This window comes from Bubalus bubalis, chromosome 6 (genome assembly GCF_019923935.1).
Source record: "Bubalus bubalis isolate 160015118507 breed Murrah chromosome 6, NDDB_SH_1, whole genome shotgun sequence".
NCBI lineage: Eukaryota > Metazoa > Chordata > Mammalia > Artiodactyla > Bovidae > Bubalus > Bubalus bubalis.
Window position 1 is genome coordinate 77,677,028 of NC_059162.1, and position 23,478 is coordinate 77,700,505.

At 40.6% G+C, this 23,478-nt stretch overlaps 1 protein-coding gene across 3 annotated transcripts in view; it reads right to left on the bottom strand.

The window, feature by feature from the left end:
- IL12RB2 (interleukin 12 receptor subunit beta 2) overlaps nucleotides 1-16,434 on the bottom strand; it is an 88,684-nt gene extending 72,250 nt beyond the window's left edge. The window contains exons 1-3 of one of the 3 annotated variants that reach the window (XM_025288498.3): nucleotides 15,922-16,434; nucleotides 4,295-4,406; nucleotides 2,505-2,792 (exon numbers count right to left, since the gene is read on the bottom strand). In XM_025288498.3, coding sequence (XP_025144283.1) covers nucleotides 2,505-2,792; nucleotides 4,295-4,370 — 364 coding nt within the window. In that variant the 5' untranslated portion in view covers nucleotides 4,371-4,406; nucleotides 15,922-16,434. Of the gene's footprint in view, nucleotides 1-2,504; nucleotides 2,793-4,294; nucleotides 4,407-15,921 lie in introns of those variants that run through there. The other 2 variants (XM_025288497.3, XM_025288499.3) reach the window with 2 other exon arrangements.
- Nucleotides 16,435-23,478: the final 7,044 nt, after the last annotated feature.

Genomic DNA, 23,478 nt, shown 5'->3' on the forward strand with positions numbered 1-23,478 from the left:
GAGGACGAATGGTGTTTTTAAGAAAAAATTTCATTTTGCCTATAACCAATACTTCATTTCTTCTCAAGCAAAACATGCTCAGCCATTCAGCATACTGCATACATGAAGAAAAGAGGAAGACCAAAGGAACTGCAAACCTAGTGCTCATCACTTAAGTGCCTCCTATGTACCTGGTTGGCTTCCCTGGCGGCTCAGACGGTAAAGCGTCTGCCTACAATGTGGGAGACCCGGGTTCGATCCCTGGGTTGGGAAGATCCCCTGGAGAAGGAAACGGCAACCCACTCCAGTATTCTTGTCTGGAAAATCCCATGGACGAAGGAGCCTGGTTGGCTACTGTCCATGGGGTCGCAAAGAGTCGGACACGACTGAGCAACTTCACTATCACTATCACTATGTACCTGGTTGGAGAAGGCAGTGGCACCCCACTCCAGTACTCTTGCCTGGAAAATCCCATGCACAGAGGAGCCTGGTAGGCTGAAGTCCATGGGGTCGCTAAAAGTCGGACACGACTGAGCAACTTCACTTTCACACGTTGGAGAAGGAAATGGCAACCCACTCCAGTGTTCTTGCCTGGAGAATCCCAGGGATGGGGGAGCCTCGTGGGCTACCGTGTATGGGGTTGCACAGAGTTGGACACGACTGAAGCGACTTAGCAGCAGCAGCATGTACCTGGTACTAGATTAAGCACTTTGCATCCAAGGTATCATCTAATCACCACAACCATCTAAGGAGGTAGGGTTAGTATCTTCATCACACAGATGGAGAAACTGAGGCTGAGAGAACTGAAACTGTCTGAGTCCACTGCTAGTGGCTGGGTTGGGATTCAAAGCCCATGCTCCTTTTACTACATCACAGGCTGTCAGAACTGAGTGTACATAACCCATCAGAGCTGTGAACAGGAGTCCCTGTGCTGGAAGAGGGGTATGAGACCTAGTTTATGCCTCCACACCCGAATGATTTGCTTAGATATGCTTGGTGTTCTGCTCAATTCTTGTGGTGGCCCTCTAGGAATTACTGCCTGGCACCAACCATGTCCTTATAGATCAGGGATCCTCAGTCTCCAGGATCTAATGCCTGATGCTCGGAGGTAGAGCTGATGTAATAATGATAGAAATAAAGTGCGTAGTAAATGCAATGTTTTTGAATCATCCTGAAACCAGCCCCCTACCATGGTCGTGGAAAAACTGTCCTCTGTGAAACTGGCCCCTGGCGTCAAAAAGGTTGGGAGCTGCTGTTACAGGTCACAGAGAAGAGGCTCCTATCTTTCCTGATAAGTCGCACTGAGCTCTGTACCACTCTCGTTATGACAGGGACCCTGTCCGTGCATCTTAGTCAGCCAGCCTGCAGCAGCAGTTCCTCCGACTTTCCACACACCTCTCACCTGCCAGTTTGGAGCTTCCCGGGAACCACAGAGGCACAGCGTGCCCTGGGATGGCTCAGGGCCTTTGCTTGCTCACTGGCTTGCAGGGCTGGGCCTTCAAGGCTGCAGACTGCAAGCTGCAGGAAGGTGTGCTGCTGGCTCACCCTGTGCACTGCGGCTCAGGTTGCAGACGCCAACTCTGACATCTTTGTTCTTACCCCTGGCGGCGGCGTGGAGAGACCCATAGTGCAAGCTAGCAGTGCGGGGGAGTTGGTGCTCTGTGGGTGAACTTTGACCTGCACCAGACAGTTCTCTCTTTCACCTGTCACTCTATTGCCATATGTTCTTTCTGGGGATGTCCCTAGTTACCAAGCAACCAGCTGTATCTTCTGGTGATGCCGTGGCTAGGTCAGTAACTTAACCACCTCATGTTTGCTCCACTTTTTTCCTGGTTTCACTCCCTCACTCTTGCTTCCCTGTAACCAGACAACTCCTCTCCCATTCTGAAGCCTTAGCACATCAGTTTTGTCTCAGGCAGTTTTCTAGAAAACCCAGGGAAAGATACTAAGTATGATGATCGTTCTCTCTTAATGTCTGCTCAGTATGATAATCAGTGGTCAGGAGTGAAGTGGATGGAAGAACTATTTTTTTTTTTACATTAAGTCAGAGAGGGGAGAAGTGTTCAGCCTTGGGTATCAGCCTGAACTGCACAAGTCGAGAGACATCTCTTCTTTTTAGGAGGCTGTGGCTTTGGAAAAACTCTTGTAAGTCAAGAAGGCATGTAGATTCAGATGCAGAAAGCCTTTTTCCTGATTTTGGAGTCCAAGGGCAACAGGTAAATGGTCTTAATGGCCAAAAAGAGGAGAGAAGCAGGGGGTGGGGGGGAGGAGAAGGATAGAAAGGAGAGGGGAGAAGAGGAAAGGTGAGGAGAAGAGAGGAGAGGAAAGGAGAGATTTACTAAACGAGATCCCAGTTCTGTTGATTTCTGGACTTAACACATTGAGGTGCTCATGTTACTAGGAAGATTAAATATATCCTTGAAGTGGGAGAAGAAAGAACACTGTCCTCTATTTGGATTTCTGCTTAATACATGCCAAATACCAGAAGATCACCAGTCTTTAGGAACTCAGGATGGACTACTCACCACCGACGGAGATCTCTGCCCCACATATTCGAATCTCGTCACTGCTGCTGCAGGCCAGCTTGCAGACAAACAGGGCTGTGCCCAGGGGAAGACCTTTGACTTGAGAACTGAGGGAGTGACCATGCTGAACATAAATTCTTCTGTCGAACTTGTAGAGGATTAACTTGTTAAAACTGGAGGATGGCAAGCAGCCTTGTTTGGGCTTCAAAGAGCAGGAAATGTTGACAGCTGATCCTAATGAAATGACATGGGAAGGCTGCACAGTCACATCCCCTCTCTTGCACACATCTGCAGCAAGATACAAATGCAAAAGATGAGTCGGCACATAAGAAACCTATATCAGTTGGAGGGCTGTGTAAATTTCCCAAAGCTGGATAAAACAAACCCTATCAAATCATGAAAATACACATAAGCTACGTTGCTCTGGCTCTATTGAGGAAGCACAGTGAGGGCAGAAGGCAACTATATTAAAGTCTAACTGTATCTGAATTAAAGTATACATCCTTTCTAAAACAGTAATACTATAACCAGAACTATAAATAGGAAAGTGGTGAGAAAATAGGGTTGGAAGGACATTCAGGAACACACTTCTAGGAAAAACCAATCTGTCTTATATGCAAATTATTCACCAAACTACAAAAAAGTACTTCCCAGAATAAATCACATTTGTTTCCCTGCCCTTTTATGATTTATAACACTTACGTCAATACTCATACCAAAATGATTAAAAAGCTATCACAAATGCTTAAAAGGCTACTACAAATGTTAAAGGGCACATTTGGGGAATAATCCCTGCTCTTGCTATATTAGGGGTATAAAGTATGTGTAATCCATAGCATTATTTTATAATAAACAGAAAATATTTAGGGGCTCTGGTATGTTTGTAGTTGGAATCTGGGATGGAAATTAGGTCTTACCATGGTATTCCTCCAAGATGTAAGACCCTAGGTAGGATGAACCACTCCCAATACAGCTAATACTAAAGTACACAAAAGTATTTTTCTTTTAAAAAGAGTTCATATTATTTTCCTTATGCCAGATCCCACAATAAACTCTTAAAGAGAGATCATTCTTACTCTTCAGGTGGTTCTGTATATGTAAATACAACAGCTAATTGCGAATTAGCAGTTTTGGTAGTATTCAGTAACTGCTGATGAAAAAAAAAACCCTTATAGATCCACCCTGAATTTTTAGATATGATATAAAGCCTCCACTGAAAGTCTTTTTTTGTTAATTGTAAAATTGCTTGGATCAACTACCATAAACAAATTGGTAAAAAGTTACTTAAGTCAAATAAAGGAAATATTAAATATTTAAGTTAAAAGTTTCCATTTTTATTTTCAGAAATAAATCTCTTTCTCTCTCTTACTTTTATGTTTGTTTTTTGTTTCTTTGATCCTAATGGGTTAGAAAGTAAAAAATAAGATGCCAATAAAAAAAGCAAAGAAAATGACAGCCATTATTTTCTTTTTTTAGCAGAGCTGAATCCATCCATGAATACCCTTTGTTAAAATTCATTCATGATTTTTAAAACATCCATTCATGATTCCTAGCCTGGTTACCTAGTCACTTTCTTAAGAGAAAAGATATCACTGGAGTTTCAATCATTAATATAATGAAATAAAATACATATTAGTAACATACTTAGAACCAAACTTATCCACTTAAACTTGACCGATTGCTTTAAAAAGACCAACTATCAGAACATTTACTGCAAATGCATATTTCATCTGTAACTGAGAATTTAAACCAAAAATTCCTCTGCAGATTAGATTACAGAAATATCTTACCTATTTTTGCCTTAACTAGCAGCAACATGATGATAAAAATAAGTGCCAGTGAGCACCCGCTAACTGTATGTGCCATGAACAGTCAATTCTGGAATACACCTCTGTATGTTTCCTTGTAAAAGAACACAAATTCATTCATGTTAAATACATTCAGAAAATACCACAACCAAAACAATTCAGAGGGCTTAAAATGCTCCTTTAATTTACTCTGTGTTGTTAAGAGACTTTTTAAAAAATGATGTTTAAAACCAATAAACTAAAAATCTTAGCCACCTCTAACCCCCATGTCATTTAGGCTTCTTGGGGTCAGCAAAGAGTAAGCAAAGAGATCTGACCTATGGAGTCCTTTAGAACTGGGTTTAAATACTTTGAGCCTATGGGCAAGTTACTTAATCTGAGATTCAGTCTCACCCAAAGCTTTTTCCTTCCAAACAAGTCTGCGTCATCATAGTCAAATGTACTAGTGTTAAAATTCCAAGAGTAGTGAGAATTTCTGATCTAGTCATGTGCTCCTGGAAGTAACAGGAGATTAAAATGTGGTTTAACCACTACTACCCCCCACACTCCAGAACTCAGTAAAAGACTGATTTCCTTGGCAGTAAGAAAAGAATTCTAAGGGTTCCAAGGGGGCTGTTTGGGTTTTCCATAAGTTCATTTTTACTTGTTTGCTTGTTTATTCATTATTTATTTATTTTACTGAGTATTTTTATCTTAAATGATTTGGAAAATGCAAGTTGGTGATTTCGGTTTGTTTCCAAATATAAACCTAAGGAATGGCTCTAGCAAATTCTCTAAATTCTATCAAAAGTGGGCCAGAAATTCAAGAAGCAGGCTGAAAAGCTGTGTGATGTTGGGCCGTTGGCAACCAGCCAATGTCCACCTCTTATTCCCATGCCCAGAAATGTGCCAGAATACCACTGGAGAGCCTCAGAAAAGTTCACTTATTCATTCAACAGTGACGGTTACCTTTCATGTGCCGGGCGCGGCGTTCAGTGCTAGAGATACTACAGTCCTGCTCTAGCGGGCTTTCTGGAAACTATCCCCTAGCTTTTTTGACTCCTGTATTTAGCATCTTTTCAATAGCCTTTTCTGGTGGCTCATCCTTTTTCTCCTGATTTGAAAGTCTTGGAGGACCTCAGCACTCAAGACATTTTCTTTTTCTCTATTTCTACTCTTTCCTGAGGGATTTCCTCTGGTCTCTTGGCTCTCAACACCATCTGTAAGCTAGACTCTCAGATGCTTATCTTCAACTCAGACACTGCACTGAGTGCCAGTCTCCTATGTCTGTCTCCTTGGCATCACTTCTCAGATGTGACTACTCCATATTAACACGTTCAAATTGAACTTTGGTCTCCTTTCTCCAAACTGGTTCTTCCTCTAGCCCTTTATACCTCCGTGAATAAAATTTTTATCCTGTGACTTGCTAAAAAGAACCTAGCTGTCCTCCTTCATTGCACCCTGTCATACCCCACAGCCAAATCACCATTAAGTCCTGTCAATTTTACCTCCTGAATATACCACAGATCAGTCCTTTCACCGTCCTCACCCCAGTCCAAACCTCAGTTGTCATCTCCCCCCAGAGGACTGCAGGAGCTCCTTAATGTGTCTCTCTAGTCCATCCCTGCCCCTTTCTAAGTCATTTTTACATAGCTGACTACTGTAAAAACATAAATTGGATTATGTTCCCTGCTTGGTATCATCTCTATTTAAAACCCATCAGTAGATCCCCCTTGCTGTTAGGAAAAAAAATCCCAAATTACCATACATTACTCTCTCAGCCATTGGCTGGCTTCACGTCTCCTGTCTTGCCACCATGATTTGCTCTTTTTTTTTTTTTTTTTTTTTTTTTTTTTGCCTAGCTGTTCTACTTCATTCACATTGGCCTTCAGACTGTTCCTTGAACAAGACATGCCCTCTGCTGCTCCGGGAACCTTGTACTTTTCATTTCTGCTAGAATCCTCTTCCCCTGGCTCTTAGTGGCTGACTGACTTACATCCTTCAGATCTCAGATCATGTGTCACTTCCTCAAAGAGCCCCTCCCTGACCACTCAGCCAAAGTGGTCTTGCCCAGTTCCTTTCTACACATCACTTTACTTACACCATCAAACAATCTCCTATTTTGATTGCTTATCAGTCATCTACCTTTCTGTTAGAATTTAAGCCCCCACAAGAGCTGGAACATTGACTGTCTTGCTCGCTGCTGTATGTGAGCACTTGGCCATGGAAAAGAAAGGCCTTATAAGCATTGAAAGAAAGAAGGGAAGTGGGGGGGGGGGGGAGGAATATGAGTTATAGAAAATCCCCTATAAACATCCCTGTGGGCCCTGCAGCATAGTGATCCACCAAAGATGTCCATGCTCTAATCCACAGAACCTGTGAATAAATACATTGTCTTACATGACAAAGGGATTTTGGAGATGTGATTAAAGTTAGGGACCCTGAGGTACGGTGTTTACCCTGGATACCCAAGTGAAAATCTGCTAGTCTCTTAGTCATGTCTGACTCTTTGTGACCCCATGGACTGTTGTCCACTAGGCTCCTCTGTCCATGGGATTCTCCAGGCAAGAATACTGGAGTGGGTTGCCATTCCTTTCTCCAGGGGATCTTCCTGACCCAGGGACTGAACCCAGACCTCCTACATTGCAGGCAGAGTCTTTACTATCTGAGCCACCCACAAGGGCCCAACCTAATTGTATGAGTCCTTAAAAGTGGATGAGGGGGGGTGAAGAATTGGTCAGAGAGCCATGATGTGAGGGCTGTGGCTGCTGCCTTTGAAGATGGAGAAAGGGGCTATGGGCCAAAAAACATGGTGGCCTCTGAACTCTGGAGATGAATCTCAGTTTGCAGAAAATATAACATGTATTCTCCGGACTTCAGTTTAAAATGTCTGAGAAACACTGACCTAAATTGAAATCTGACAGTTCAGCTCTCTCTAAATCACAAAGGCCAAGGTCATAGCATTCAGTGGCTTCTGTGACTGGTAATTCCTGTCGTCATCACCAGCTACATCCACCACTACTGACACTACTGCCTAGCAACACTGAGCTGCTCCTGGTCCCCCCACACATCCCGTGCCACTTCATGCTTCTGTGTCTTTGTTCGTGGTATTCTCCTACCTTTCCACTGTTCTTGGACTCCTTAAGTCTTCCTCATGTATCCCAACTCAGCTCAGACACTTTTTATTCTGTCATTTACTCGATAAATAAGAATTTAGCAATTGCCAGGTGCCAAGGACTTGAGAGTGGAGAACAAGACAGAGTTTCAGCTTGCATGGAGCCAATATTTTGGAGTAGGTAGACAAAAAGTAAATAAATAACAAACAGATACATTCAGATAATAACAAAAGATTAAGAGAGGCTAAGGGGAGAGAGTCCCTGGGGAGCAGAGAAGCTGGACAATGAAGGCTTTTCTAGAGGTGAAACTTGAGCTGCGATTGGCACAGGCCAGGTGAAGGCTCAGAAAGATTTTTCCTGGCAGAATAAATATTGAGTGCAAAGCCTGAAGGCAGAGGAACGGGCTTGCTATTTGGTTGAGGCACAGAAATAAGGTCAGAGTAGCTGGGGAAAGTAACTGTGTGCAGAGTCATATGAAATGAAATTGTAGAAGGCAGGAGCAAGATCTGCCATGGATTTGTTTGCCATGGAAAGGAGCCTGGATTTTACTCTCCAATCAATGGGAAACCACTGTGCATAATTAGCGGTTTTATTTATTTATTTAGCTGGCTTTTAGTTAGGGAGAAACAAGATATGAATTATATAAAACATACACACAAATACAAAAGCAAACAGAAAAACTAGTCTTGGCTCCATGTATGGAGGCTGGAGTAGAAGCAAATGGATCAGTTAGGAAACAACTGGGAACAGCCAGGTAGGCAATACTGGTGATGTGGACCAGAGGGATAGCAGCAGAGATGGAGAGAAGTAGCCAGATCTTACAAGCCTTACTGATATCTTTTGGTCAGACTGTATCTTGTATCCTACTTGTATCTTCATATCATTCTGGCATCCTCCTATCTTAGCACCTGCCATAGTAAGTAGAACTAATTTCTTTAGGTATCTGCCTATATCTTCCATTATCTTGCAAACTCCTCATGGGCAGAAGCCACAATTTGTGGCACATAGAAGACATATGCTGGCAAATTCTTTGGTGGGCCAGTGAGTAAGACTCTAGGCTTCCAATGCAAGGAGCACAATTTGATCCCTGGTGGAGGAACTAAGAGTCACATCACATAGCCAAAAAATAAAAAGAAGTATTTAGGACCAACATTGTCCACATCCAGACAGTGATGTTTAAAAATAAAAGACACATGCTGAACTGAATGAAATTTAAATGGCTTTTCTGTTTTTTGCTTCTAGTTAGTTTAAAATGACTACAGTACATTAAAACTACATTAAATCTCATTTTGCTACCTTTTGTTGTAGCTATCTTAGTTCAGTTTAAAATAAGTTTTCATTAAACTTTGGAATATTCTGGCATAAAGGAAACAATGGATTGAACTAGAAGATAACTGAATGAGCAGATATACAGGGATTAAAGGTTTCTGCTTCCTAACTGCAAGGGGTGTCCACAGTGTATTATTTTTCAATGTGCATTGCAACTTATGAAGTTATAACATTCTCCGAATAGTAAAATATTAGTTGGTTATAATAAGAATTTTTAAAATGTACATATGTATATGAAATATATATATACACCTACATATGAACTAGACAAAATAGAGGATTTGAGTTTACATAGTACACTGATCCAAATACAAACATGCTTATTTTCTCTGAATGACCAGGTAAAACAATTTCTTCATTTATAAGAAACAACCCCAAAGACCTTCAAGTAAATGAGGTATCTTCCAATAAAATGAAACCTTCTATCAACTGTAAACATCCTTCATACAGTCTGCCTGGAGGGTCGATATTAAAACTACAACTCTGTCTTGAATCAGAAAATCAAAGTGTGCTGTCATTGACTCATCACTCAAGTGGTGACAGTTTCCAGACAATGAAAACAACATCTCAGTGAGTGAGGCAGGGACCAGCCAGAAATACAGCCACTGGCAGGAGGGCAGAGAAAGAATCCCCCTCCATGAGCCTCTCTTTCCCCACTGCTCCAGGAAGAAGCACAAAATAAGCAACTACTTCAAAATCATATTTGGCTAGGCTAGGAAAAACCCTCATCAAGGATGGTAATTTCATGTAGGCAGGAACTCTTCCTACTTCCACACTGCTTTTTTTCTGTAGCACCATAGTAAGCTCAAGGAGCAGCATGGTATGGTGGAAAAGAAAAAGGCTAGAGAGTCTCAGTTCCACTGTGTGCTGTTAACTGTCAGGGTGCCATTTACTCATTCATGCCAAGAGTACAGGGATACCTACCTAGACCAAGTTACTGGGAGGATGAATATGTCCATGGCATGGACTCCCAAGAATACCCAGCACAGGGTAGGCACTCCACTGAGACTAGCTCCCCCATTTCCTTCTGGATCCAGGTTTTGCCTTTCTTTTCTAAATCGCTTATGACTTTCAACGTACTTGAATTGTATGTTTTGTTAGACTAGGTAAAAGGTCATACGTTAGTTAATCTTAACCCTGGCTTTCATAGACTTTAAGAACTCAGAGGAAGAAGGAACCTCAAAGATTAGCTAATAATAACCATGCCCTACTGCTCCCCTCCCCTCCCAACAGCTGACATTTGAGTCTGGGCCACCACAGAACAAGAAAGTGATTGTTTTGAATGTGCATGAAGGCTGTGTGCCTTACAAATACAGACCATCAATTACCCAGTTGATTTGCTGAGGCAGGGTACAAAATCCTTCTCTTCTGCTGGCAAAGTAATGGACAGGTCCTATGTCTTACTGGTGGCAAATCAGCATATAAAGACAACACTTTGGAAGTCATATATTCTACATTCCTCATTTTATAGGTAGGTAAACTGAGCCCTAAAGAAAGGAAGCAGCTTGCCAAAGGTCACATTAATAGCAGAATCTAGATCAGAATGATGGTCTTATAATTTCTAATCCAACATTACTTCTTGCAGCTGCAATTGCTTCTGATCAGTAGCAATAGTAGCAGCATAAAACTAGAACTAGAACTAATATGAACAATGCTCTTAGTACTAATAGGAATTTGTTTGTTGATCTCTTATTATGGTCATTGCACATTATATCCAGTCTTTGTGATACCCATCTAGTAAAGCACTTACAGTGCCTAATGCTTTAGTGTTCAGAAGGTTGAATCACCTACTTCCCTCAAACAAAGATCAAATGACAAAACCCAGTGTATGCACAATATATATATCCATTTCTAATGACCTATTCCACTGTAAGGATAGAAAAGGAAAAGTCCACCAAATAGCTAACTTGAAACTCAGCCTTTGGAGCCAAACTTCTCCTCAAGCCTTTCACAAGTGATGTTATGAAAAAGAGTTCCTTACCCAAAGCATCATCTCCATTTTGCTTCTAAGACTACTATTTGTTGAAAAGTCTAACAAGCCATAATATGGACAAATCCTGGCCCACAAGTCCCAGATTATCAAATCAGCCCCTTCATAATGTCACGTCAGATGGCTTAATGCAGGTACGGTAAGCTGTGTCTGACTCTGTGACCCAATGAACTGTAGCCCTCCAGGCTCCTCTATCCATGGGATTTCCCAGGCAAGAATACTGGAGTGGATTGTCATTTCCTCTTCCAGGGGATCTTTCCAATTCATGGATCAAACCCATGTCTTCTGAGTCTTCTGTATTCAGTTCAGTTCAGTTCAGTCGCTCAGTCATGTCTGACTCCCTGCGACCCCATGAATCGCAGCACACCAGGCCTCCCTGTCCATCACCAACTCCCGGAGTTCACTCAGACTCACGTCCATCGAGTCAGCGATGCCATCCAGCCATCTCATCCTCTGTCGTCCCCTTCTCCTCCTGCCCCCAATCCCTCCCACCATCAGAGTCTTTTCCAATGAGTCAACTCTTCACATGAGGTGGCCAAAGTACTAGAGTTTCAGCTTTAGCATCATTCCTTCCAGAGAAATCCCAGGGCTGATCTCCTTCAGAATGGACTGGTTGGATCTCCTTGCAGTCCAAGGGACTCTCAAGAGTCTTCTCCAACACCACAGTTCAAAAGCATCAATTGTTTGGCGCTCAGCTTTCTTCACAGTCCAACTCTCACATCCATACATGACCACAGGAAAAACCATAGCCTTGACTAGACGGACCTTTGTTGGCAAAGTACTGTCTCTGCTTTTCAGTATGCTATCTGGGTTGGTCATGACTTTTCTTCCAAGGAGTAAGCGTCTTTTAATTTCATGGCTGCAGTCACCATATGCAGTGATTTTGGAGTCCCCCAAAATAAAGTCTGACACTGTTTCCACTGTTTCCCCATCTATTTCCCATGAAGTGATGGGACCAGATGCCATGATCTTCGTTTTCTGAATGTTGAGCTTTAAGCCAACTTTTTCACTCTCCACTTTCACTTTCATCAAGAGGCTTTTGAGTTCCTCTTCACTTTCTGCCATAAGGGTGGTGTCATCTGCATATCTGAGGTTATTGATATTTCTCCCAGCAATCTTGATTCCAGCTTGTGCTTCTTCAGGCAGATTCTTTATCACTGTGCCACCTGGAAATGCCAGATGGCTTAAAGGGGATGGAAAGTAACCATGTCAACCCCCTCTGCTTTTTCTTCTTTTTAACCAACAGTTCCAAACGCCATTACATGAGCCAAATTGGACACACACCTGTTTTTCTTTCTCATGCAGCTGCTGACGCTCTTTTGAATTTTGGCTTATCTCACCGGTAAGCATCTGTAGTCCTAATTTTACCCATGTACAGGAACTTTCTACTCTTGGTTTCTTCTTTTGAATTCAAGGGTTCCTTTCTCCTTTTTTTTTTTTTTTTTAAATTTCAGAGTGTTTTCTCCTTTCCCTCTTTATGATTTTTTAAATCATTTTCCTTAACAAAGATCTCCTTTGCTTTTCTCCCTTCTTTCCTATTTTTCTAGAATGTTCTATTTCTCAGTCCTATTTGTTTCATTTCCACTTCAGATATATCACACTGGACATAACAGGCAGGCTCCAGACATGTTGTGTGTAAACAAATTACATTTAAAACTTATTAGGGAATCTTATCAGGACCCAACTGCAGAATCATGTGTACTGTGAACTGCCTTATAAATTGAACAAGCACTCCTACAATAGAAATAAAAAGGAAATAAAAGAATAAGACATAAGACATGGATGGAGTCTGGAAAAAACAAGATACTTTCAAATCAACTGGTGTTATTTGCAATGTGTTTTATTTCTTCGTTTAGCTCCACAAGGCTACAATTTTCAAGGCACTTGTTCAATTAAGTTGCAACAATCCAACCTTCTCTATTTTCACTCTCTGCATACTTCAAGAGTTATAAGTAAAAGAAGCCATCTTTTCCTGGAGAGGATGGTATTCTGAAAACAGCATGGTGTGTGGGGCCAGAGGACCATCCTGGGGCTGGGTGCCATCCTGGTTTTTCCACTTCTATTCGTGTCATTGCAAGTAACTTTGAAAAATGGCAATCCATATTTATTGAGAAAATTAAATCTCTCTCTCTCTTAACTTTTCTTCATTAGTTAATTGGAAAGGTCTCTCCTTGGACACATTCAACCTTTAAGTCTCTATTTGTGGGCTATGGCATGGGAGTGGCAGGCTTATCCTTGGATCGTGTAACATCTTGGTATGTTTGTAACATCAATCCCTGAGTCTTTTCTGAGTGCTATGAGGCATTAAAAACATTAAAACACATTATGATTACTTTGTTCTAAGAGTTTTCTAGGAATTTCACAATTATCTTAATATCATTGGAGGCACTCTGGGTGGGGGCTGGGGGGACTAAGACTAGTGATCACCATGCATACAATACAATACTCCTCAAGGCTTCTTCTATAATTAATAATTCAGCCCAAACGTCTACACTAACAACCTCATGTTTCAGCATCTCTGCCTGATGTTTTACTTAATATTTTCCTTTTCTTCTGCATATTACTGCAAAAGAGATGTAAATTAAGATTCTAGTCTTAATAATCTTTTATAGGCATTTACTTAGCAATTTACCAAAATGCAGAGTTTTTAATATTTGCTTTCCTACTAAATAAAGTTAACTATTGGTATTTCTATTCTACAAGTGGAGAAATCTGCAAGTTGATCACAATAATAAGAAAAACAACAAGTAAAATCAGAATTAGATAAATTAGAACTACCTTCTATGCTTGAGTTTCCTCAATTATAAAATAAAAATAGCACCTACTTCACAGGATTATTGTGGGAGTTAAATGAGAAGCTCTTAGCAAAGTGCCTGGTATATAGCAAGAGCTCAGTAAATATTATCATCCATTATTATTCTTATTATAAGAAAAAAGATAGTATCACTTACTTATCAAGGACATTGTTAGAATTAAGTTAGACAGTCTTGCTTTTTGACCTCTCTCTTGGCCCAGTCATCTGGCTCACCACTGAAGGATTAGTTTGATTAAAACTAGATACTACACCTGCTACATAAAAGGTGATTTTATGCCACCTATCATTTATGACAAAGTGGCTCAGTCATAAAGAATCCATCTGCAATGCAGGAGGTGCAGATTCGATCCCTGGGTCAGGAAGATCCCCTAGTGAAGGAAATGGCAATGCACTCCATCTTTCTTGGCTGGGAAATCCCACGGACAGAGAAGCCTGGTGGGCTATAGTCCACCAGGGTCGTAAAAGAGTCAGGCACAACTTTGCAACTGAGCATGGACACAAACGGTTTTAACTTGAGGACAGGAACTGAGACTTACATTTCTTTATATTTATTATGATGATGAGCACAGTGTCTTGAACATAACAGATTTTCAATATGTACTTAAAAAACATTGCTACCATTAGCAAAGAGCACCACAATGTTCCAAGGACAAAGGAAATTGGACAAGGCTTCTTTGGGATTTGGCTTTCTTTCTTTGGGATTTAGCCTACATAAACGTACATGCAAAAGTTAAGAGCAGTGTTGCAAGTGTAATTGCAAAGATGACAAATAACTGGCCGAAGAACAAAGCAGGTACAACAACAACAAAAAGTCCACAATTGAGAAATGATGTACAACATCTACTGTATTTATAGGATTTTTCTCCCACATGCTTTACAATTTTTCTACACTGTAACTCAATTCTAATGCAGGAAAGATTAAGAGCTTGCCAAAATTTGGGGATTTATGTAAGCATCATGACATTCAAGAAACATGATACATGATAAAAGAATGTTGCAAACTCTTTACCAGTCTTCTGTGCCCAAGAAAGTGACAGTAATGAGTTGAGAATTTCACATAAAAATGGAGGGGAAAAGTGTCAGCTCTCAGCCACTAAGGTCCTTTTAGTTATATGCTGGCCACGGAAATAGGGCACTGTACCATTCCTTGCTAATGGGAACTAGAATCTAATGTTTGTTTACCCAAGTGGAAGTGGATATAATGTTCTGAGTCAGAGGTGCAAAGGCAAGAAGCACAGAGTCTGGAGGCAGAAACCTGTAACCCACTATCTGTGTGAAAGTTTCCACATCTGTAAAATGGGAATACTTATAACTGGTTCACTGGGTTTTTAAAGAGTTATAGAGTATAACAATGATACCCAAGGGCCAAGTACACAGTAGGTGCTCAATGATTTTTATTCACATGGGACACACACAGAAGGGATTATAACAAACATTTAGAGTTTTTAAAAAGGCTAAAGTCTAATTTTGCCCTGTTCTTTAGACTATGCTGCTGCTGCTGCTGCTGCTAAGTCGCTTCAGTCGTGTCCGACTCTGTGCAACCCCATAGACGGCAGCCCACTAGACTCCTCTGTCCCTGGGATTCTCCAGGCAAGAATACTGGAGTGGGTTGCCATTTTCTTCTCCAATGCATGAAAGTGAAAAGTGAAAGTGAAGTCGCTCAGTTGTGCCAAGACTCTTGGCGACCCCATGGACTGGAGGCTACCAGGCTCCTCTGTCCATGGGATTTTCCAGGCAAGAGTACTGGAGTTGGGTGCCATTGCCTACTCTTTAGACTATAGCATGGGTTTGGATTGCTGTCCATAAAACAGATCTAATCATAGGGATACATAATCTTTTTCAATGCTTTTATTTAGTGCCCTTCAACCAGGTGAAAAGGGCCTCTCTAAAGAGACATCTCAGATGAGAGAAGAGTCTGGCCACGCGCCTGGCCCCAGAGCATTCTGCTAGTGACTGGCCAGGTGGGGACTCTGGGTCTACAGAGGCCCCCAGACAAGTGCTGCGGAGAAAAGGAGAATTCAGCCCTATGCAAGACCAAGTTAAGATTCCTCAATATCTTAATCACAGAAGGTCCGCTTTCGAGCCCCGAGTCACTCCCGTGGGCCTTGTCCAAGGCTAGAGGGGTGCCCGCTGCCCTTTCCACAGCCACCCGCGCATCCTCCACTGAGCACTCCCACCATTCAACAAGCTCAGTGGAGGATGAATCTGAGCGCCCCCTCCCCTCCATCTGACCCCCTACCCCAACCCGGCACCCTCCTGCGAATAGCCCGCCAGGACCTTGGTTAGGAGGGGTCGTCCCCCAACCCCCCTCCACGGGAAAAGCGAGGCACGCAACCCCGGGGTCTCTGGTGCCCCGACCCCCCCAGCCCCGGTCACTCACCGCGCGCGTCGCCTGCCCGCGGCTCCGCTGCGGGGCGGCGCGGAGCCGGGGGCCGGGGTGCTGTGGGGCGCACGTGCCGCGCCGGCCGAGTGAGCTCCCGGCGTCCCGGTGCCGGCGCCTACCCCGCCGCCGGCCCGGGGGTGGGTGCTCCAGCGCCGGGGCGCGCCGGGACGTGAGGCGGGCGGGGCCCGGGCAGTGGCGGTGGCTGGGACCGTCGGCGGAGGGAAGGCAGCTGCGCGGTCAGCGGTGGAAGCCGGCCGGCGAGCCTCGGGTTCCTCCCGGGCGAGCTGTGTCCGTGTGTCCCGGAGCAAGGTAATTACCGCTCCACACCTCTGATTCCCCTTCGGTACACGAGGGTCGGAAAGCCTGGCTCATCAGCCTGAGCGAGGGCTCACAGGGTTGGGCAGGTAAAGTAAGCGCCAGGGTGTGAAAAGCACCACAGAATTGTGTTCTTGCCACAGGAAAGCGGCACTTCGTTGACACTCTTTTAGAAAACTTTCCTCAGAGATGTTCTTCCTCTGCGCTTGCCCAGCGCTTACGACACCGCGGTTTCCAAACGGGGCTGTGTGAAAGACTGGATGTAGGAAGAAAATACTAGAACTTTCATTGGTGTTTGGTAACTAAAAAGTAAGGGAAAACGTACATTTAATAGTTGGCATGACCCCGACCCTAAATGGTCCCATGTTCCATATGTTTTTTTGTTTTTTAACACTTATTTATTTATTTGGCTGAATCAGATGCGGACTGTTAGTTGGGCCATGTGGAATCTAATTCCCCCTCCAAGAATCGGACCGGGCCCCCTACAGTGGGTACCGGGAGTCTTAGCCACTGGACCATCAGGAAAATCCCATGTTCCATATGTTGTAAGTGGGGTTCTGAGGGAAGAGGAAAAACTGCCCAAAATGCAGAGGGGATGACAGAGGTGACTTTACTTATGACAATATTTCATTGAATCTAGGAATTCAACTGTAAGACTGTTTTTTTATATACTAGGAAGAAATAAAAAGAACTGTCACATAAAACTTATGACATAATGCTTCCTTGTCACTTAGAATATTTGTAATTACACTCTTATTTTAAAAACACCTCTTTTAGGCTGATTAGACATATGTGTTTATTATCGGTCACTTGCTCATTCAAAAAGAAACAAATAAATTTGTTTAAAATAGTCTTTAGATACCTTCACATTCAGTGATCATACTCCTGATCACTTTTTGGGTTTCACCTGATATCATCCTCTGTGATATGAGTGTTGATATTGATATCATATCAACATATGATATCTGTGTTGTGATATAAGAAAGCCGCATTTCTTACAAGAACGTCCCACTGTTACCCCTGGGATGTTCTTCCCTTCCTCTGAAACCAGTCCAGGCTCACTAAGCATGTGCAAAGTTAACTACCTCACCATACTGTTTGGGTGGTAGGCATAAGACACTTAGTAATTTTGGAGCTGTTAAATATGAAAAGTGTGCATCTTAGAATTGACAGTGTATAATTAGTTTTCTGAGACTGTAACATTGAAGTTTAAACACTCCAACAATTTGTCTATGTGAATATTTTGATAAAAAACAAATCCTTAAATTGTAGAATCTTAATAGCACTGGGTAGTGAGATAGTGACTATGAAAATTATTTGCATCAAAGTTAAAAGAATTCAATTATTATTATTAATTTTTTACCAAAGAAGGCAAATATTTTAAACCTGCCTATCTTTTCTGTGATGATATGTCTCTTAGTAGTATGTTACCTAATAGACTCTTCTGGAAAAAAATAAAAAACAAGGTTTGTTTGTCCCTTCAAATAAATATACATTTCCACACTGAAGGAGAAAGTGCTATAAAGAAAAAATTTGAAAACAAATGTTTCAAAATATTACCATTATTGGGGTTTTTTGTTTTGTTTTGTTAAAAATTATGTAACTTCATCTGTCACCTACAAAAAAGCACTTTAAAATACTTACAAACAAGTATTTTATATTTTGTTTCAATCTTTCAATTGAGTGAGTGAATTTTGAACCCTTTGTTTAAAAGTATGAAAATAGAGCAGCATCTACTCAGTTTGAAAGGACAACTAATCAGTATCAGGGGTAGTAAAATTATGGTAACCAAATGTAAATAATAGGCTTGTATAATTCATGAATTAGCTTATTTTTCTCTTATTTTTAGTGAGAAGAAAGACTTTTTATTTTGTCAATAAATTATCAAAATGTATTTTATTCTATCTCATTTAAAAATTAATTTATATTTTAGTGTACATTTTACAGTATATATGTTGTAACTGTGTATTTGCAAAATATACTTATTATGTATATATAAAATTTATAAGTTAATTTAAAAAACTGAACATATATTGGGGATATATGCACAAATCCCTTTAATTTTAAAAGCCACAGACAGACTAAAATATTTAAAAACCACTAGTCTGTTAACCTCTAACTGCAGCATGTTACAAAATTGCTGAGTCAGATACAAGATGATGTTCCAGTGCATCTGAGCTATTTTCTGTAGGAGAACAGATGAGAGGTAATGGAGAAAGAACTTGAATTTGTTAAGCAGCAAAACAAATTATGAGAAAACTTTAAGATGCAGGCAACAATGATAACCTTCATTATTCTCTTTTCCCAAGAGGCAAATAAACCAGAAGATGACTAATCTTACATAAGTATTATTAGAGAAATCATCTTCTTTTAAATCCATCAGTATATCATTCAATTAACTATATCCCTCAATTAAATATTGAAGGAAGGCTTGTGTTAATAGTTGCTAAAAACAAAGGTGCTCCCATCCTCCCTGAATCCTCCTTGTTACTATAAGCTCCATAAGTGCAAGGACCACATATCTTATTTACTCTCTTATCTCCAGCACTTGGGACAGTGAGTGGTACAGAACAGGGGCTCAACAAATATTTGTTGAGTTGAATTGACTTGTTCTGGAGAAATCTCATTCTCTGTGATCAATCAAGATTATAAGTGATGTTGAATCTTAAAATTTGCAACAGAATTTTTAAAAAAGAATAGTTAGAAAATTATATATAGTAGTTTGGTTTTTTTTTTTAGTAGCTCAGTGACCCTTCCATATGGAATCTAACCATCAGTCAATATCTTTCTGTTTTCTTTCATTTCTCTTCCTTTTCTTCCTCCTTCTTCTTTTAATATCTGGGGAGTTTCCCTAGTAGATACATGGTGGTTGTCTGTGGTTACCTGTCTAGTTAGAGAAAAGAAAATCTTGCTTCTATATTTTCTGAGAACAAGCCCTAGATAATGAAGAAAGCCTGGTGACGCAAGAACCTGACATACAAACCAAATTATCCATGTATGATGATTAGGATGATTTTTAAGTCTGTAGATGTGAGATGGCCATCTGTGTATCTAGAACCAGATGATGCACTTGCAAATCAAAAGCTCAATTAAGTGAATAACCACAATGACAAATAGTGTTCTAGGAAATACTAGTTCAGTTTCCATTTCTAGTATTTTTCCATTCCTTTAAATGTCTATTTTGGTTCATTGTTGATACCAAAAGTCCTGAAAACACTTTCAGTGTGCTATGAATAACTGAGTGTCATTTGTCAATAAATATTGAGATGGTTGCCAACATAGTGATTTAGTGTATCAGACAAATGTTGGCACCAGTTAAACTTGGTAAGAAGTTTCAGACATACATTTTTAAACTTTTATTTTAAGAAAGAGATTAGAATCTAAAATGAATTATTCATCCTTACTACTTCACTTTGCAAAAGTTCCATTTCTGAAAGCTTTTGTTTAGTTATCAATTTTACTCATCTGTCCTAAGTGTTACATTTACAGGACCCAAATAAAACCCCTAAATATAATTGTACTGTCATATGTTGAAAGGCTTACGTAAAATATTGTAGTGCAAAATACTTAAATTATTAGTAATCCTCAAAGATTCTTAAAATGTAGAATTGTAACTTTCCCACAACTGACATTCAGCAAGCACAGATGTTGTTTACAAAGGAACAAACCACATGAAAGATGCCATGTCTTGGATAGGAGCAATGCATTTTCAAGAGCTTTTTAGGTTGCCAGAAGCCTTGTTAAATGAAAATAAATATCAAAAAGTAAAATGAGACATGGGGCAAATTTAAAACACTGACAGCCACAGGGTTCCACACAACATAAATTGGATTCACAGCCTGACTCTGCACTTCTCAACAGCTAAATCTAAGAGACATGATACACAGGATTCACGGATTACATCATGTAATAACTTGTAACCTGGGCATCAGAAGCAGAACTTTTGTGGCTCAAGAGAAAGTGTATTGTAGGTTCTCCAAAAGAGGAGAGTGATTCACATAAAAGTCAGGTTTCTAACAAACATTTCTAACCAAAAATCACACAGTAGTTATTTAAGTTAGTTAGTTACAGATTTGCTCAATGAAAGTCCAGTGAAGGACATTCTTAAACATAGATGCTTGGTGAGCATTAATATTCTTTTCTATGTATCAGTCTTTTGTTGTCATTGTTCAGTCACTTGGTTGTGTCCTGCTCTTTGCGACCCCATGGACTGCAGCCTGCCAGGCTTTCCTGTCCGTCAGTATCTCCTGGAGTTTGCTCAGACTCATGTTCATTCAGTCAGTGATGCCATCCAACCACCTTATCTTCTGTCACCTCCTCCTCTTCCTGCTCTCAATCTTTCCCAGCATCAGGATCTTTTCCAGTGAGTTGGCTCTTCGCATCAGGGGGTCAAAATATTGGAACTTTGGCTTCAGCATCAGTCCTTCCAGTTAATATTCAGCATTGATTTCTTTAGGATTGACTGGTTTGATCTCCTTGCATCCATCTTTTAGGCTCCAAGTATCTCTTTGCTCTATGCTTCCCATATATAAAAAATACTCTCTGATTTCTGAAGTGAGACAGCTTCCAGTCCGGTCCCTTCAAAGTATCCACCTCAGAGCCAAGTTCTCTGGGTAGTGAGCAGTAGTGGCTGCCTCGCTGGCGATGACTTCTCTGGTCTACCACCTATAATCCCCACATACATGTTACCTGCACCCCACTCCCTCACCCACAATATAAAGTGATGGAACAGGAGCAATGAATGCTACACTTTGGAAAGGAAAAAAAAATGTGAAACGCCAGAAGTTATTGGTCTGAAGCACTGCTATCTGCTGGGTGATGTATTAACATTAGAGTTTTTGATTTTAGCCTGTAGGACCTCTGTTAAAACTGAGACAGAAAGAATCTCAATTGAGTATCTGTTTTTATAAGTTAAACACAATACAGTAATAATAGGATAAATCCCCCTAAAGTAATAGTTTTGTGAGAATCTTTCCACATTTTTCTTCATGCCTATATAAATGTATGATAGGGCTTTTTTCTGCTTTAAACAAAAATTGAGTCAGTCTATCTATCTATCAATCTTTTGTTTTTCTTTACCACATGGCATAAACTTTATTCCACAACATACGTAACAGATCTAATTATTTTTTAATAGCTACAGGTATTCCATACTATGTAAACTTTTCTTTTATTTATAGGTCTTCAGTTTTTTTTCCAATTGTCCTCCAAGCAAAAATACAGCATATTCACCAAAATAAAAATATTCTTAAATATAAACATGTACAAATGTATAGTGCTTTTATTTGTGTGTAATAAAATCTCATGTGTGCCTTGTTGAATCAAAGGGTTTGAGCTTATTTACTGTAAAGGATTATGTCAGATTATTGTCCAAACTATAGTAATTACAGTCCTACTGGCATACTGCATCATCACGAAGAGTGAATGCTATCCATCTTCTGTAATTTTTATTAATATAACAGTTGAGAAATGGTATTTCATTGCTTTAAACCATATATCCTTGACTATGAACATCTTTCATGTGTCTGATAGTTTTTACAAATATGTATTATTAATTTATCTCAGCTTACCTTCAAATAATGTATAATGCATGCACTTTACAACAGCAGACTTCTATCTTCATATCTCTAGTCTCTTCCTTCAAAGTGAGGAGATCTATTAAGATTTTTTAAGAGGTTTTATTTATTTATTGGCTGTGCTGGGTCTTCGTTGCTGCACAGGCTTTTTCTCTAGTCGCAGAGAGCAGGGGCTACTCTCTCATTGTGGGGCAGTGGCTTCTCTTGGTGCCAAGCACACACTCTAGGGCGCTTGAGCTTCAGTAGTTGTGGCACATGGGATAAGTAATCACAGCTCTCAGGCTCTAGAGCACAGGCTCAATAGCTGTGGCACACAGGCTTAGTTGCCCTGTAGCATGTGGGATCTTCCCAGACCAGGGATTGAAGCTGTTTCTCCTGCATTGGCAGGCAGATTCTTTACCACTGAGCCACCAGGGAAGCCCTCAAGATTTTTTTACTTAGAGATATTAAGATTTACTTAGCAACTTTTGTTTTTTATTTATTTTATAACTGGAAGTTTGTACCTTTTGACCACCTTCACCAATTTCATCCACCCTCCATCCTCTGCCTCTGTCAAATACCAATCTGTTGTCTGTATTCATCAGTTCAGTGTTTGGTTGGTTTTTAGATTCCATGTATAAGTGAGATCATACAGCATTGTTTTTCTCTATTTGACTTATTTTACTTAGCATGCCCTTGAAATCCATCCACAGTGTTTCTAATGGCAGTAATTCCTTCATTTTTATGGCTGAATAATATTACATGATATTACATCCAACCACAGGACTGGAAAAGGTCAGTTTTCATTCCAATCCCTAAGAAAGGCAATGCCAAAGAACGTTCAAACTATTGCACAATTGCACTCATCTCACATGCTAGTAAAGAAATGCTCAAACTTCTCCAAGCTAGGCTTCAACAGTACATGAACCAAGAAATTCCAGATGTTCAAGCTGGATTTAGAAAAGGCAGAGGAACCAGAGATCAAATTGCCAACATCCACTGGATCATAGAAAAAGCAAAAGAATTCCAGGAAAACATCTGCTTCATTGACTATGCTAAAGCCTTTGACTGTGTACATCACAACAAATTGTAGAAGATTCCTAAAGAGATGGGAATACTGGATCACCTTACCTGCCTCCTGAGAAATCTGTATGCAGGTCAAGAATCAGCAATTAGAACCAGACATAGAACAACAGACTGGTTCCAAATTGGGAAAGGAGTATCTCAAGGCTGTATACTGTCAACCTGCTTATTTAACTTATATTCAGAGTACATCATGTGAAATGCTGGGCTGGATGAAGCACAAGCTGGAATCAAGATTGCTGGGAGAAACATCAATAACTTCAGATTTAATAACTTCAGATTCAATAACTTCAGATATGCAGTTGATACCACCCTTATGGCAGAAAACAAAGAGGAATTAAAGAACCTTTTGATGAAAGTGAAAGAGCAGAGTGAAAAAGCTAGCTTAAAATTCAACATTCAAAAAACAAAGACCATCTGGTCCCATCACTTCATGGCAATTAGATGGGGAAACAACAGAAATAGTGATAGACTTAATTTCTTGGACTCCAAAATCACTGCAGATGATGACTGCAGCCATGAAATTAAAGACGCTTACTCCTTGGAAGAAAAGTTATGACCAACCTAGATAGCATATTCAAAAGCAGATACATTACTTTGC